The sequence below is a fragment of the Podarcis muralis genome, chromosome 15 (assembly GCF_964188315.1).
Source record: "Podarcis muralis chromosome 15, rPodMur119.hap1.1, whole genome shotgun sequence".
Lineage (NCBI taxonomy): Eukaryota > Metazoa > Chordata > Lepidosauria > Squamata > Lacertidae > Podarcis > Podarcis muralis.
This window is the reverse complement of record NC_135669.1, coordinates 19,528,366-19,546,130: the sequence shown is the minus strand read 5'-3', so window position 1 is coordinate 19,546,130 and position 17,765 is coordinate 19,528,366. Positions and strand designations below refer to the sequence as shown.

The following is a 17,765-nucleotide window of genomic DNA, read 5'->3' as shown; positions in this document are numbered from 1 at the left end:
CCCCCGGGTGCAAGTAGATAAATAGGGACCGCTTACTGGCGGGAAGGTAAACGGCGTTTCCGTGTGCTGCGCTGGCTCGCCAGATGCAGCTTGTCACGCTGGCCACGTGACCCGAAAGTGTCTCCGGACAGCGCTGGCCTCCGGCCTCTTGAGTGAGATGGGCGCACAACCCTAGAGTCTGTCAAGACTGGCCCGTACGGGCAGGGGTACCTTTACCTTTTTACCTTGAGGAATATACCTGAACAAATTAATGGGGTTGTGTTTTCTGCCTTACTCAGACTTGGAACTTGGGGTCTCCTTGGAAAAGTAGGAGTTTGCCAGGCTCCAGAATGTCCAGCAACCTCGGAATTTTGAGGAAAGTCACAGGGACTCACTTCTTTCTTCCCACGCTTGTAAAAAGGTAAAGGACCCCTGACAGTTAAGTCCAGTCACAGACGACTCTGAGGTTGCGGTGCTCATCTCACGTTTGTCCACAGTTTTTCTGGGTCATGTGGCCAGCATGACTAAGCTGCTTCTGGCACAACGGAACACCGAAACCAAGCAGTGCACGGAAACGCCGTTTACCTTCCTGCCGGAGCGGTATCTATTTATCTACTTGTGCTGATGTGCTTTTGAACTGCTAGTTGGCAGGAGCTGGGACCGAGTAATGGGAGCTCACCCCGTCGCGGGGATTCGAACCGACAACCTTCTGATCGGCAAACCCAAGAGGCTCAGTAGTTTAGATCACAGCGCCACCTGCATGTACCTCCTAGCTAGTCTCCCCACTGCCCTCACCACCTTAATAGGTAGCATGGCATTGGTGGCATGCTGTGGAGCAAATCTCAATAGAGTTGGGCCTGCCATCTTCATTTCTAGAGTCTCATATTGATTGATTGATTGATTGATTACAACTTTATCTCACCTTAATAATAATAAAAAATAATAATAAATTTTATTTATATCCCGCCCTCCCCAGCCGAAACTGGGCTCAGGGCGGCTAACAACAATCAAATAATCATACAATCAAATAATCCAACATTCTAAAAATTTCATTATAAAAATTAATTAAAATCAAGTTGATGGCAACCATTAAGCAAAATTCTGTGCAGGTTGCCAGAGGAGGGAGTCAGGCTGCGCCCTGACCAAAGGCCTGGTGGAACAACTCTGTCTTGCAGGCCCTGCGGAAAGATGTCAGGTCCCGCAGGGCCCTAGTCTCTTGTCCTCCAAGTAGCTCAAGCTGGTATATCTCCCTTCACAATAACTCTGTGAGGTATGTTAGGTTGAGAGACACTGACTGGCCCAAAGTCACCCAGTGAGCTTCATGACTGAGTGGGGATTAAAAGCTCCTGTCTTGCAGATCTCTGTCCCCCACTCCAGCTGTTAACACCATGTTGGTGTAGAGGCACAGCATACTGGGAGGCAAAAGTGGTAGACGCAACTTTTGCCAATGGGTGATGTTGTTTGGTGTCTCCTCAGACTGTGGGCTCCCAAAACTGTGCCCTGCCCAGCACCATCAACGCCACTGCTTCCTGACCCAGGGGGAAACAGAGAGGCTCTTGTCTCAGGATGACTGAGGATTTGCACCCAAAACTTGGAGAGCCTCATTTGGGCAGGAGAGTGCCCAAAACACAACACAGCGGCCTTCATTACATTTTGAAGTCATACACATTACCATCTAAAGAGGTGTTTCTCCCCCCAAAGAGCATTAAGCCTGGAGTCTAAAATCACCTAGCTGCATCACCGCACACACTCAAACCTGAGTGTGCAGTTTTTTCTCAGACACATGGAGGTGCTTTGAAAAGTGTAGCTAAGGCCTTAGTTAGTCAGGGTATTTCATCTTCTGGGTGTTTAATGAATGCCAGAGATTGTAATAGATCAACAGTAAGTGGTTCCCAGGCCCAAGAATTAGGGGTTCTGCCAGTTCTAGATGGAGTTGCACTCTGTCTGAAAGAAGAGGTTAGGAAGTTCAGGGGTGCTCTCTGAACCATCTTTGTTCATGGAGGACCAGGTGGCCTGTGATGAACAGTGCCTATCATCAGCTTCAGATGGTATACCAACTGGATTGCTGGTGCACCTGGACAGTAATATCGTGGTCCCTGTGGCATTGGTAATCTCAGGTCTGGACTACCGTATGTGGGGATTCCTTTGCAGTTAGTCTGGAAGCTGCATCTAGTGTAGAACACCACAGCTTGGGCGATGAGTGGTGCTCCTCACTGGGCACGTATCATGCCATTGCTGGAGGGGTGGGGTCTGCACTGGCCACCTATTAGCCACTGAGCCACTCTTAAGGTTCCACCCGAAATACCCTGGACCAGGTTGCCTGAAAAACTGTCTTCCCCTCCACTGTCCATTAAGGGCACTAGGGTCAGCTAATGGAACCCAGTTAGTTTTGCAACAGCCTGAAGATGATCAACTTGTGGTAACACGGAGACTGGCATTTTAAATGGTGGCACTAGTGCTTAGATATGAGAGACCCCATCAATACTGGCATTCTGCCGACTCTTGAAGACACACCTATTTAGGTAAGCCTTCCTCTGAGCAGAATTTTATTGTTTTATTTATGAAAAAGCTCTTGTCATGCTTTTTAATTGCTTTTTTATGTTGTATACTTTAATGTTTCAGTTTCCAATGGAATTGTTATTGAATATTTTACTTACGCATTGATTTCATAGTTGTAAACAGCTTAGAAGACATTTTGGCATATAATTGGCTTATTTATTTCATAACTTTTATATACCACCTGGCTGTTAAAAAAAAGTAAAAGTAAAAACAGATCCAGTTTCACTTTCCATGTCATAACCATGTCATATTCAGGATTACATTTCACCACAGAGTTCCTGGGAGACCTCCTGAGCAAGTTTAGTGATCAGATCAAACCTTTCCACTGCTGAGAGCTGAAAGCTGGATTCTGGTACAATTGTCCTTCCCTGTTGTTCAAAACATAGTAGCACTTTAAAAAATAAACAGGATAAACACTTGATTTTCTAGACACAACGGAAGCTGTGCCTTGGTTTAGGCAGGAAAGCTTTTGTTTATTATTGCGTTTATTTATTATGTTAGTGGGCTGATTTATTTGATTTCTGCTTTGGCTTCATGGCTGTAATAAGTTTAAACAAATATAAAGGATCGATTTCATGGCTAGCCTCCAGCAGATATTGGAGACTAATCTGTCAGATCAGAAGAAAAAAGCATCCCGAGTTTTTGCAGGAAGAACTCACTGAAGGACTCCCCCTATTATTTAAAGAAATAATACCAGTGTTGCCCTAAGCACTGTAAAACCACACGTCTGAATTGCCGTCACGTTCTTCTGCAAGTGGCAATTTTAGAGAGAGAAAAGAAGAGGCAAAAATGCCACTAGTCCTTCTTGGAAAGGAATCCAGATCCCCGAAGACCCAGTCCATCTTTTCTAGGCGGTTGCATCTGCTTCTCCTCTCCAGTACTCCTTGATGCTTATTGCACTGTACTATTTCGGTGGCCAGTCTGGGTGGAAGAACACGGTGAGGTGCCACGCCCCTCCTCCCTTTCCCAACAATCCCACCAAAGCAAATCCAGGACGGCGCAGGGATCTCTTGTTGTGCCTGTGTGCTGAGGCTGGGACTGTCACTCATTCTCTGATCAGCTCATGAAAGCAGCTAGATAGCAGCTGGACAAAAATAATAGATATATATATATTAAAATATTACACCGTTCCGGGGGGATTTTTTTCCCACGTCTCCCCCCACCCTTCTTCGCTTTGCACCTGAATCTCTCGTCTTAACCGGCCCAGGTTCCTATTTGGAAGAGGAAAATATATATGCAAGAAAACTTCGTCTCCATTCGGCAGATGACAATGCTTCAAAGCAAGGATCTCATCTGGACTTTGCTATTCATCGGGACTGCAGGTACACCTTTTTGCATTTTTTTAAAAAAGCAAACCTTAAAGTGATGATTATTTGCATGTAATTTCCCCTGGATTGGATGCTGGTGTCTTACACTCCCCACCCCGCGTCCCCGGCTTCAGTTTGCAGCAAGGGATGGAATCCGGTTTGTTTGCTCGGATGGCAGACCGGGGGGCTTTGCAATTTGCCTTCTCGGCTGGCTTCTTCCTCCAAATGTTTGTCGCGTGGAATTTGTACGCGTGAGGTTTTTCTTATTTTTTTTGTGACCATTGCTTTTGCTCCCCCCCCCCTTCCCAAATCCTCCATCCTTCTTGCATGCTTACATTTTTTTTGAAGGAAACATTTTTTGGTGACTCTTGATGGTGCTAGGAGACATTTGGTTTATATGGGAGGTGCTTCTCCAACAAACCGGAATGCTAAACATGAGTCTCTCTCTCTCCCCCCTGCTATTCCCCACCCCAAGATCCAACTCGAGCATCTTCAGAATAAACCAGGCGTGGGGCGGGGGGTGTCCTCTCATTTTTTATTTGTCTTTAAAAAATAAAATAAAATAAAAATGGCAGGGACCACCTTCTGCCGTTGCCTGCTTCGGAGAGGATTGTCAGACTCTGCTCTATTCTGTTAACGGTTTGCAAATTTGAGATCTAGAGGGGGCACGAGGGAAAGAAAATCCGGGAGTGGAATTGGTCCGGGGGTTGCGGCTGGGGGGGGGGAGAGGGAGTTAAGGAACCCTGTGGATCTGGCTGGGGGGGGGGCGAGAGAGAGCGTCTCGTTTTTGGAATTGGTTCGGAGTCCTTGCTCGCCCCCCCCCCCCGGCTGAGTGCATGGTGTCTTTGCTTCTCGAGCAACATTGTTCTCATTCAAAAGAGCATACAGAATTGAGGGATTGGCTGGAACCGGGGGCGGGCGAGGCGGAGGGTTGGCGGGGGGGGGGGTTGGCAAGAGAAGGGAAGATCCAGGGACTGAGCGGTTTGACAGCAGAAAGTGGAAAAGCAGAATAGAAAGCGGGGGGGGGGGTGGATGGAGAGGGCGTGAACCAAGGGCATGCGGGGGGGGGGAGGAGGGCTCGGGTACGTTTGATGACTCTATTTTTTTTGGGGGGGGGAGATTGGGAGGAGATGCAAATAGTGGCGAGATCAACCCTCCTCTGTCTCTCTCCTCCCCCCCCCCTTGTGTGATCCTCAGGCTTGTGTCTATTGCCAATTGCAGACAATGGAGGGAGGAGAGAAGGGGGGGGGGTTGAGGATGCTGCGTGCGATGTGTTAATGGTGCCGCCGTGTGAGCAGCTGAAGCGCGTGGGGCGGGGGGGGGGGGGAGAGCGAGGCGGCGATTGGGGCTGTTTATTTCTTCAGCACACACCAGCGAAAGGCTGCTGCAAATTCCCCACAGGCAATTTCTTCTTATCATCATTATTATTTGCAGCCGGGAGTGGTGGTGGTGGAGGGAAATCGACGCTTTGCATTTTGCAAATACATCCCTGAGTTGCGGGGGGGGGGGAGAGGAGAAGAGACGAGAGGGGGGGGACAGGATCGCTCGCTCGCTCGCTAAATAAATAAATAGATAAACAAACGGGCAAGGGAGGCGACGTCGTCGTTGCAAAGGGGCCAGGTGGGGCTGCGTGTGAATTTATGGCGGCGCAAATGGGGAAATTGCTTTTTAATTTTTTTTAAAAAATCAAATCAAATCTGGGTACGGGGGGGGGAGCTCCCCACAGTGCAAACGCGTCCCCCCCCCCATCCCCGCTTTCCATCCCCAGCGGCTTGTACGCGCCGTGTGTGTGTGTCTGTGCGCGCGCGCGCGCGTATTGACGCGTGCATTGCAATAGATGGAGAGCGCGCGCGCGCTGCTGCTGCTTGCGATGGAAGCGACGGGCGAGCGCGAGCCACACTGCCCGGGCTGAGGTGTGTGTGTGGGGGGGGGGATTTGTTGATTGAAGCCTCGGCCAATCAGAACCTAGCAGAGGCCGAGCGGGAAATGCCGTTAGGGTCTCTCTCTCTCTTTTTTGGATAGCCCAACGTTCGGAGCAACCCCGCCCCTCGGGAGCGCCCCCTCCCCTCCAGTTCCTAACGGGCATCATTACCTCAGAGGGGCAGCCCGCCAATGTCGCCAAATGTCTCTCCTCCCCGCAAAAAATAAAATAAAAATCCACGACGCTTCACAGCTTCCGACAGTTAGGCGTATTATAAAGCAGATTCTTACTCCACCTCCTCACCAATTATTTTATTACACTGAAAAGCTCTTCCACATGTACCAAGAATGCCACATTTGTGGGCTTCACACAGTGGTAGTTGTTTCTCAAAGGCTTACTCCTCTCAGTAAACACTGCGAAATTGTTTTTCCCCCCTCCAAAGACCCCACATGGAGATACAGCCGAAGAGGAGACAGACTAGAATCCCACAGCCCCACCTGGCACCGCGCTTGCCTGGTGCCAGGCGTCTCTCGCTTGTTGTTGACGGAAATCCCCACAGAACTGCGACAAACGATAAAAATACCTCAGCCCTGCCACCCTCGTGGAAACGCAGCCTCACCTGAAGAAGCTTCCCACTTTCATGGCTGCTAGTAGCTTGTGTTATTGTCCTGGGGCCAGCCAGATCCCTCACAAATGCCATCCTCGCATTCTGGGCTTGATGCTGTGGAACGGGGGTCGTTGGGGAGGAGCTGTTGGCAACAGGATATTTTTAACTTAATCAGATCCGCTTCACCCCCAGTAAATATTAAATGGGCGGGAATGCGGACTGGCATTTTGCTTACAGTGACGTTATTTGGTTGGTGCGAAAAAAACTTGCGTGCATGAAGAGCACCGATTCCAAATAAGCGTCCGATGCCTAGAAGCACCTTCTGTCACTGCTCTCCATCATTACAAAAGCCTCACAAAAGCCCTCGTCCCATCAAGGCAAAGGGTCAGCCTTCCTTATTGAAAATGGAAGTCCCTAAGTCTTTTATCAAGTACTGTAGTACTACAGCCACTGTCATGGTAAGCACCCCCTTGTTGGGCTTAAGGTTGGAGACTTTGGTATGATTCCCTCCTCTGATAATGATGCTCTGTGCTATTGAAACTCTGCACCAGGATAGGGAATGTCAGGGGCCAGATGTTGCCCTCCAGCTTCTCTGTCTGGCCCTTGGGACTTTCCCCAGGCCACACCCTTTACTGGCCTTTATTCACACCCTCCATGAATGCTTTTGCCTGGCTGGAATGTGTCCTTGAACTCTGATAATGCTTATTGCTTGCTTGGGTGGAGGCAATGTATATATGTAGAAACTTGCTTGCTGTACAAAGGTAAAAAATTGCATTTGTTGCTCCACCCCATTTTGTCTCTAACCCCACCCACCACTGATATATGGCCCTTGGAAGGTTGTCTAGAAGGGAATGTGGCCCTAGGACTGACAAGGTTCCTCACCCCGCTCTAAAAAAGATAGTATTGCCTCACCTGATTTCATTAAGAGGCCTCACAGGTTTGTACCCATGGTTGCGATAGCTCAGCCTGCGTTAGAATCCTATGCCATGTACTGTACACCAAATTATATACTCTTTATGCTCTGTGTGAATAGGTCTGGCATAAGCTACCACCTCTAGTTCTGTATGCATTTAAGTGGGTTAAAAATACCCACTTCACCCATAAGTATGTAGTGAACGTGTGAAGCTCCAGGAAAGGTGAGTCTATAGTTTGTGTGGACAATCTACTATTTATTTATTTATTTATTAAATTAATATACTGCTTGATTGTAAAACAAAAACAAAAACCCAAAACGTTTTACAAAAGGAATACTGTAAACAGTAAACACTACTGCTTGCAAGTTGTATCCATTGCTTCTTGTCCAACCTGCAACAGCTCTTTGCTGAGGTTTACTGCTACCTTGCCCAATGTTGCTGAGATACCACATCCGGTCAGTGCAAATAACAGTTGCTGTCAAATCAGAGGTCGATTTAGGGAAGTGCAACTGGTTCTCCCACATTGGGCACCAAGCCAAGAGAGGATGCTGCAGGGGTGCTGCAAAAATGACAGGCAATGGAAGACGGGGGGTGGGGGTGGGATTTTGGCTTTGCACAATTTTCTTGTGAAAACTCAAAGTCTGCCACTGGTCACATAGTCTGCAAACAAGCACTGTTGGGATTCCATGCATCTTCTCAAGATACTGACACGTCAAAGCCCAGTGATCACTCATACACTTGATATTTCACCATTGCCATAACAAAAATTGCAAACGTAACTCAAACAAATTACCATTACTGTATACATATGCAACTGAAACCTCAACTGGATTACTTCTCCTCCCCTCAACTTTGCTACAACACAACACAACACAACACAACACACCTCATACAGTTCCGGTCCTCACCTCTGTGTAGTGGACTCATGCAGGCAATACCAGGAGCTTTCCATGAAAAATTCCAGACGCTGCCACATTCTTAATGCATGCTCAAAACCATTTAATACATATTATTATCTATTGGCATACTTTAACTAGCATGCATTGCATAGCACCATTGTGGTTGAAAGTGGGACTTTGAACGCTTTCATTTATTGTTTAATTAACAAGAAATAATTTAATTTAATTTAATTATTTAATTAACAATAAATGAACTAATTGTGTAAAATTGTACCTCTATATTTTGTATTTGAGTGGAAGAAAGATGTAGAAGTTACAGTCTTTGTTGCAGATCATAGAATCTAGAGAAACCTGTTGTCCTCCAGATGTTCCATTCCCATCAGCCCCAGCCAATATGCCCAATGATCAGGAATGTTGGGAGTTGTAGTCCAGTGCCACAGGTTGCCCCTCCCTGATCTATTGCAAGAGATTATTTTGAATACACATTCTTCCTACCTATTTAGTTCCATCTTCTCTTCTCACTGTTAACAGTCTATACCACTAATGCTAATAGAATTGACCCAGAATTGGCCTCCACAGTCACTTACAGACCCACTGTTAAGACCGTGTTCATAGAAGACAATCTTACTCGGCTACGAGTGATCACCAATGAAAAGAAAGAAGTCTGTACCACTTCTCTGAGCAGAGTAATAAGGATCAGGTTTGGTTTCCTTTGGAATGAGGCAAATGAAAGCTTATTTGTATTTTGTGTAATATTTGCCTTTATTTACAAACATATGGGTGATGGCACAGGTTAAAGACTCCACAGGACAAAGTCAGCTGCTGTCCTATCAGCTCTCTGGGAAAAGCCCAGCACCCTAAGTTACATACAGAGCCAAACCCCAGCTCCCTGTGTCTCTCTCAATTCAAACTGCAGCCTGTTGTTATTTTTGACACACAACCTTGCTTGCCCCCTCTTCCTGACTAGAGGTGGTGCTGGGGAATTCAGATGAGTCTTGGCAAACTACACCACTTGGTTTGTTGTTTAGTCGTGTCTGACTCTTCGTTATCCCATGGCCCAGAGCACACCAGGCACACCTGTCTTCCACCGCCTCCTGCAGCTTGGTCAAACTCATGTTCGTAGTTTCGAGAACACTGTTCAACCATCTCGTCTTCTGTCGTCCCCTTCTTGTGCCCTCAGTTTTTCCCAACATCAGGGTCTGTTACAGGGAGTCTTCTCATCTCATGAGGTGGCCAAAGTATTGGAGCCTCAGCTTCAGGATCTGATGCTGTTAAGGTGCTACACTCAATATGCCAGCAAGTTTGGAAAACTCAGCAGTGGCCAGAGGACTGGAGAAGATCAGTCTACATCCCAACCCTAAAGAAGGGCAGTGCCAAAGAATGCTCCAACTACCGCACACCACTTGGTATTCTCACAGAAATCTGATGGGAAACCCACAACACCTCATATAAAATTAGTTCTTCTACATCCATTGTAGCTTCAAAGATATTTTTTTTAAAAAATGTATACAATACACAGCTTTTCACATGTGTTTCAAAATGGCTTACAAAGAAAAAAACAATACAATATAAAAAATTTGAATCTAGATTAAAACATCAGAAAACAAGAGTATTGGAGCAGCATTCATGGTACATTGGCCATTGATCTTGGAGAAACTAATGCATCCAGTAGATTGTCACCTGCCACCATTAGCATAGTTACTGTTTGGTTCTCATCTGTGCTGGACAGAACATTTAAAACTCTGGTGCTAATGTTGTTAGGGTTTTTTTTCCCAAGTCTTCCAAGTAAAATCACATCCCAACCAACTTTTTTTTCTGTCAGTTGGCACATTCTAAGGGGATGTGTCTTGTCCTAGAACATACATTCCAACCCCACAGCACCTGTTGTGTAGGAATGATGGATACAACCTCCTTTTAACTGCTCCTTGTTCTTAAGATTTCTCTCAACAAACTGTGATAGGGTGTTGTTGCCTCTTACATAACTGTGGTTAGCAATTGTTTTTATGAAAACCACTAAACTAGCCTTCCATGTCAAATGTGTGGTTTTCACCTATTCTTGCTCTGTCCTTGCCCTTTCTGCTCAACCTTCAGTTTATCAACTTTTTATGCATTTCATCTCATACATTTTCCCAGCTGTCATATACATACTAACATACCATCTACTATTGAAAGTGACTTCATTATCCTACCACAATACACTGCGATCACCAAATACTGGCCTTGTTTTTGGATACATGGTATGAATTGTACTTCAGATGACAAGGAAATAGGGTAGGGTTGGGGAACCATTTTCAGCTTGAGGGCTGCACTCCCTTCTAGACAAGCTTCTGGGGGCAAATTGCTAATGGTGGGCTGGTCCAGAAGCAAAAGTGAACAGAGCAACAAATATGAATTTTACCATTGTGTGGTAGGCTATATTATTTACCACTCCACCCAGGCAAGCAAGAAGCATTAGCAGAGTTCAAGGACATTTTCTAGATAGGCAAAAAGACTTTAAAATGGCATGAAGAACAGCTACTGAGGGGCATCGCCAGTCTTGAGGGCCACATAGAAACCTGGAGACTGCATTTAGCCCATAGGCTTGAGGCTCTCCATCCCTGAAATGGGGGAAGCAATTTATTTTCCCCAGAAGTGAGCACCCAAATGTTCATTTGTCGCTTCTTTGCTTTAAAGGATGTTTTATGCAGTAGCGTTACAAAAGATTACAATAATGGTCCAGGGTTCTTGATGAGCTGCATGCAGGAATCGTTTCAACAAACATAAAATGGAGAAGCCAATTACAAATAGGAAAAAGCGAAATCCAAATTTTGGTGTCATGAGCAACATTTTCCTTTAGAACAACGGAACTGTTTTAATGTACTAAGCCTTTCCTCTTGGGGGAAACATGGCTGCAAACAAAAGACAGACAAAATGGTGGCTAGAGGGTTCTATCAACCATATTATACCAATTAAAAACAAAACTGTCTCCTATTTACAGTAGCTTAAATGAAAGCAGAAAAAGGAGATAGCTGCAGGGGTGTAGTGAAGAAGCCTTCAATAAACTCTCAGCTGTGATCACCCGGTGGGGTAGGAATAAAGGCTTATTTTCTGCCCACCCTAACACATCTTTCAAAATCACCTTCCCTTTTGTTTACATTTTCTGTGTCCAGGGATAGCGACACCCTAATTTACTTTTCAGATTAAAACAATATTCCTTTTATAATGCAGGCCTTCATTTATAGATACAGCAGATGGCTCCTCTTCTTGTGTGCTCATGCTGAGTACTATACGATTTCTTAAATAATAGAGAGTTTTCTATATATAATCCTTCCACATATTGACATGCAGACTTGAGGATCTTGGTCTTGACCAGTTGATTTTTTTAAAGGGACAGATAATTTTAATTTAATGAATTTCAATATTTTAATTCTTTCAAGGATTATGGCTGTGTTCCAGGTTGCAAAGTGCCTTGATGTTTTCCTGGCTGAGCTCCAGATATATATTTTACAGATACTGTATCATGTATTTTGCTATAAGGAGAAAATAAAAATTGGCACTTTACTCTTAAAAGAAGATATAGACTACAATGGGTCGGGTGGCACGAGACCAGAAACAATTGATGTGGGGGGGAGGAGGAGCAAATGCACCTGCTACCATCAAGTCTGGAGGGAACAACAAACAGCAGCCAAATGAGACAAAAAGCACACTTTATGTTTCTTGATGTAAAAAGAACACCACCCCTCATTTTATTGATCCCTGAAGGAGTTTGAGGTATATGCAGGTTTCCTGCCCCCTGGTTTTATTAGTGTATGTGCAGTTTTTGAAGTATTATAACATTTTTATAGGGAGTTCAAATGTGAGCAGCAAATTTCTGGTCTACCTTGTGCTCCTTTGGGGCAGATGTTACAGGATGACTGGGATGTATACATACATGAAGTCAGAGCCCAAGGAACCCCAGGAGTCTGTTCACCTCAACACTTTTTGTTTTTACATTTTTAAAAAAAATGTTCTTGCCTAAAAATTCAGTACTGGCTCCTAAGAATTCAAAATACTTTTCCAATCTTGAACAGCACATTTTTGGGAAAGCAGATTTTGGTATGTATACTACACATACCATCTATTACCTGGGAGAATTAATGGGGCCATATAGCTTTGCATGCAATACCAGGAGTTGTCAAAGTTTGCCACAATGAGGGGTCTCTTCTGAGTGCAATGATACTGGCATTTTTTTTTTTTTTGGCAGCACTTATTGTTTATTGGAGAGAATAAAGTGGGTATCTGGAATCATTCCTTCCCCTCCAAGGAAAAGTGATCATTGTTGATCAAGAACAATGGAAGCAGCCTCAGACGTGGCTTTGGTAGGCATGAACTGCTAGGGTCAGAAGGATGATCTGTGTACAGAATCTTTTTTACATGTGTGAATCACCCCTGATGGATTATGTTTAAATGAGTAGATTATAGAATTTAGGTTTGGTTCATATTCTATAGTAGATATGGATTTCCTGAGTGGCCTCAGCTAAAATGTATATTCTCTTTCTTGATTTCCAACTGGGAAATCAAGGGTCTGTCAGAATAAATGAGGTAATGAATATAAAGCACTTTTCATATCTATACTTTTCTGTATACATTTATTGTTACAGTATTATCATGACTTGTCTTGGCCTCCTGCAGTTTGATGTTTGCACTTTTACAAAGCAGACAATAAGACTGGAGCTACCTCCCTCCAAATTGAGATTGATGCCTAGGCATTTGAAATGTATTTTGATCATTGCTTATTAATAAAAATAATATATGAAGACCCGTTTAGTTGAGAGAGGTGCATTTTCACAGTGTATTGATTTGAACATGGTGGACACAAGTGAACACAGATTAGTAATTTTGATTAGGCCACTTTCAAGGTGTTCTTCTGTTAAACATGTCATTTTCTCTTTATTAGTGTCAGGAAAAGATGGAAACTGAGGGAAAAGTAAAATAATTATGCTTTGAAGATTAGTGTATGTGTGTGGCGGAAAAGAAGTAACACAAAATATTGAATGTGTTTGGATCATCCTGGATGTGGTTTAGAAAGTATCCACATCTCCCAGGCATCTCTTCAATCTCCCTTGAGACTTTTTTTCAGTGTGCAGAAGAGCATCTTCATTTTTGGGAGTGAGGTTTGTTGTCCAGAAGTTTCCATTGGATTGTGCCTGATATCTTGGAAAGAGGGAAATCCTTGCCCAGATAGGCATGATGGTATAGGTGGGTGGGTGGGGCAAGACCTCCCAAACAAACCCATAGAGTCAGTAAGGGGTTAGAATCTGAGCAAATTAATAAAATCCTGAATTGAGCAAGGGCTGGGAATGTTGGCATCCGTCTGTCTTGAAAAACAATGGAGTACATCTCTAGGGGTGAAGTCAAAAAGCTGCATTAGCAGCATTGAAGTGACTTCCCTGGGGTGCAAGCCTGGACAGTGTGTATGGAGGTCCTACACTCCGCAGACAAGACTCCCCTCTCAGCCTTGCTGATGTGGTCCAAAGGAAAACCGGGCAATACAATTTGCATCAGGCGTTACCAGAATGAGGCATACAAGGCGCCATTCAACCGTCCTAGGGATTCCACTTTGGATTTCTGTAGGGTTTACTTAGCCTTTTCTTCTCCCGAAGAAATCCCACAAGGCAGTGGAGGTTTAGGATCAGACTATCTTCCCAGGTTGATGAGCCCCTTCTACCCCGCACTTCCGTCTACAGCACATGCAGAAACTGCCTTCTTGACTGTTGGACCTATTGTTAGTTTTGTCCGCTCAATCTGCCAGAGCTCGTCTTTGCATGCAGGGCAAGTCCTTAACTCACCGAGGATTTGAGACCCATCGGCTACCCTCTCCTGGTTTAGCTAGCCAGTCAAAGCCATTTCCCAGGGTGTGGCTGCTGTCGCATGCTGACAGCTTCTAGTCACCACAGGTGAGAGCTGAGTGCAGGGCGGTGACTAAAGTTGGATAAATTACCCCAGAAGAGGCACATGTCCCCTACAAGAGGTACCACCCCTCCCCTAACCCCCCTTACACCCAAGGGCTGGAAATAACACCAGTTAATTTCCTCATGAGGCCAACCTGGTGATGGCTCATTGTGGGTGGGTTGTTGAAGAAACATTGGTGCTGATGGCCGGTCATTAGCCCCTCAATGGAAGCCATCAACCAGGCAGGAGTCTCTGCCAGGCACAGAGGATGAAGTTGCCAGGGTTATGGTGGGTGTTGATGTAACAGGAAGGGGGAGTTGTGTTTTGTAAGGCTTTGGGGGAAGAAGGGAGGGGCCAGAACTCCATGCAGGGCTGGCTGGGATAGGCTTTACACAAAGATTGGTTTCTGCTCTGGACCCAAGCTTGCTGAAGCTATGATGAGAGCAACAAGAGACAGCCTTGGGGTGTAATGTTCTGCATTCCCTACATCAACACCCAAGTGTAAATATATGTAAATAAACCATATTTCTTAAAGACACTGCTGACTCTGCCATGCCTCATTCCAAAGAAAACAAACCCTGGTGCCAAGACCCCTGGAATCTCTTGCACCACTTGGCAGAGATTGGGGTGGCTGGTAACAATATCTTTTGTTAGGCATTAAATTCATAGCAGTAAATTTTGAAGGTCAGATTTGCACTGTTTGTGGTCCCTTTGTTTGGAAAAGCACAGTGCCAAACCTTAAAGCTATTGCTGATGCAAAGTGATGTAAATGAGTTGGGGTTGGTGGTGCTGCTATTATGCCCTTTCCTGTTTGTAGTGTTGAAACACTGCTTCTCTCTTGCAGCTGCTCATTAGTAGCTTTGCCTTTTGATGTTACCCTGAATGCCAAATGGCAGGTTTTCAAACGCTTTTAATACACTGTATTTATAACTGTCTTACAGAACCACTGCTAAGTGCTGGAATATCTATCTGTTACTGCCTTCCTCGACTTGGTGTATTCCAGGTGTTCTGGACTATAACTCACATCAACTATGTTAGCTGGTAGAAGTTGTAGTTCAAAACATCTGGAGGGCATCAATTTGGGGAAAGCTGATCTATAAGTATTTGTTTTTCAGCTTATAGTACAGTGACTAGATTGTGCACCCAAATAAAGAATATATAAGAAATCAGAGGATGATATTTCAGACTGAAATAATGCTTTTGGTTTTATGGCTCAGACTGTGAGCGTAGCAATTCAAAGATTAGAAGGGAGAGATTAAGGTTGGGGTCAAAGCTAATGATTCTTGTGTTATGGTTGCAGTCAGACAGCAGTTGTCTCTCCCCCAAATAACTTAGGAAGTAGTAGAAAATTGAAAAGATAGAAATATAGCAAGAGCCAAGAGTTGGCAGGATCGCACCTGCTTCCCATACACCACATATTTTTGTCAGCATGCTCTGCTGTTCCATGATGTATTTACATGTATTTACATTTTGCAGCAGTACTGGAAGAATTATAATGGGTGCACCATGATACAGACTAAGCTGTAGACTAGCCTTTCCCAACCTGGTTCCCTCTAGAAGTTTTGGATTAGGAATCCCATCAGCCCCAGTTAGCATGGCCAATGGTTGGGATGATGGGAGCTATCATCTAAAACATTTGGAGGGTTAGAGAAACCTGCTGTATACTTTCCTACACTCTTCCTACCTTTAAACCCCTGATTCTACTTGCAGAAGGGAAAGGTCTCCTCAACAAGAGAAGCCTCTGCTTTTGGGTTTTTAATTTTAAATGCTACCTGTGCAATGCCTCTGGGCTAGAGTTGATTAAAAGAAAAAAAAAAATGCAGATTACTGTACTAAAGGATTAGCTATCCAAGTATTCCCTTTTAACTTACCTACTAGCATGGCAGCCAGCACATGGCTGATAAGCTACTCACATATAAACCTAACTCTCACTCCGTGTTGGATTTGTCATACTTTTTATTCCTGAATATATTATAGAGACAGAGAAGGGATTAGGTTTCCCATGAGGAATTTTGGAGATCTACTGCTACATCTATAGATAAATTTAAAAGACTTGTTGATGGTCTTTCTTGCATCTTTCTCCATGGTGCTGGATTTGTTCTGTGAAATAGGAGGTGATATCTGTGGAGAGTTATCAAGATAATAGTGGCTTGAGATAATAGTGGCTTGGACTCGCACAGAATACTATTGAGAATGACACAGCTTTACCTCGGTGGTCTTCAGTGCCATTCCTGTCTGCTGAATTCCATTTCCCCCTCTTAACCAGCAACTGAAAAAACTGCTTGCTTTTCTTGAGTGAGTTTTGCACTGGTTGTTTTGAGTGCTGAGACCAAAAAGGAAAAGGCAGGGATACATCCAGCCAGGCCCTTGTTGCTAGGCCTTCTCATATTCCCACCTACAGTGGCACATGTCAGTGAAATTAATAAGAAGTGAGTGAAAATGCAGCAAACATGCATTATGAATTTGTGGTGGGGGGCAGACTTCCCATAATCTCTACATTCAGTGAAGGGTTAGAACAGGGGTCAGCAAACTTACTGCGCCTCGGGCTGGTGTCGCCAGCGCTGATTGCGTGGCGTGCCGGAGGGCGGGGGAGCGCGTGCCCACATGCGTGCCCACATGCTATTTCTGGTGCACTTCTAGGTTGGAGGAGCACCGGAAATAGCTTGTGCGCATGTGCATGGGGCTCCTCTGACCCGGATGTGCAAGGGAAATAATGCTTGCGCATTTGCAAATAATGCTTGTGCATGCACACAAGCTATTTCTGGTGCTCCTCCGACCTGGAAGTGGGCAGTCGCACAGCACAGCGCCGGTAAGAGCGGGCAGCGGGGGTTGCCGCGGGCCGGATAAACGAGTTCCTCGGGCCTTATGCGGCCCATGGGCCTTAGTTGGGGGACCCCTGGGTTAGAACAAAGGTTTCCAAACTTACTTGGCCTACTTCCCCCTTTTCAGAAAAAAACAACAACTCGGTGCCCCCTGGAAATCTACCTTCTTTAAGTGAAGGGATGGAGCTGGCACAGCCCGCCTGCCCTTGGCGAAATAGGCAGGCAAGCTGTGATCCACTTCCCAGGCTTTGGTGAAGCTGAAAAGGGTTCACCCAAGCCTGGAAAAATCCCTCACCTCTAGCACAACCACCAGATGCAGGAGAGGGGTTGTCACCATCCTGCAGCAGTGCGACCTGGTGGTAAGCAACATTACACAACAGATGAAACATGTACGAATGCCCCCCCCCCAGTTTTCTTCTTTCTTTATGTTTCCACACCCCCTTATTGTTATTCAATGCCCCCAAACTTCACCTGAGGCTACTACTGCCCCCTGGATGGTTCCAGCGCCCCCAGGGGTGTTATTGCAAGAGTTGGAAATACCAGGGAAGATAGAAACTTTGAGAAGGATGGAAATGGTAGGCCCGCTATGGAAAAAGGAGAAAAGGTGGAGTTAGAGGTTCATGTGAGTGTAGGAGGGGAGCACCTGTGGCCTAATGAATCAGTGCCGTAGGAAAAGGCAGCAGTTCTTTGTGTGCCTCCTGAATGTACTGAGCTTTCAGAATTGGTGCCTGCAGAGGTACCAGAAAAATGGGTGGAGCAGAAGGGAAAGCACAAGGCTTGTGTGCCTGTTGAATTTGGTGACGTTAAAATGTCACTGATCTTATTCCTGGGGTGCCAGTTCTTAAGT

At 45.2% G+C, this 17,765-nt stretch overlaps 1 protein-coding gene across 17 annotated transcripts in view; it reads left to right on the top strand.

Annotated features, from left to right (window-relative positions):
* Positions 1–3,484: 3,484 nt before the first annotated feature.
* The window catches only part of NCAM1 (neural cell adhesion molecule 1), a 216,157-nt gene continuing 201,876 nt past the window's right edge, over positions 3,485–17,765 (top strand). For 2 of the 17 annotated variants that reach the window (XM_077919472.1, XM_077919471.1), the window contains exon 1: positions 3,485–3,860. In XM_077919472.1, the coding sequence (XP_077775598.1) occupies positions 3,773–3,860 (88 nt within the window). In that variant the 5' untranslated portion in view covers positions 3,485–3,772. The remainder of the gene's footprint in view (positions 3,861–17,765) is intronic. The other 15 variants (XM_077919477.1, XM_077919476.1, XM_077919478.1 and 12 more) reach the window with 10 other exon arrangements.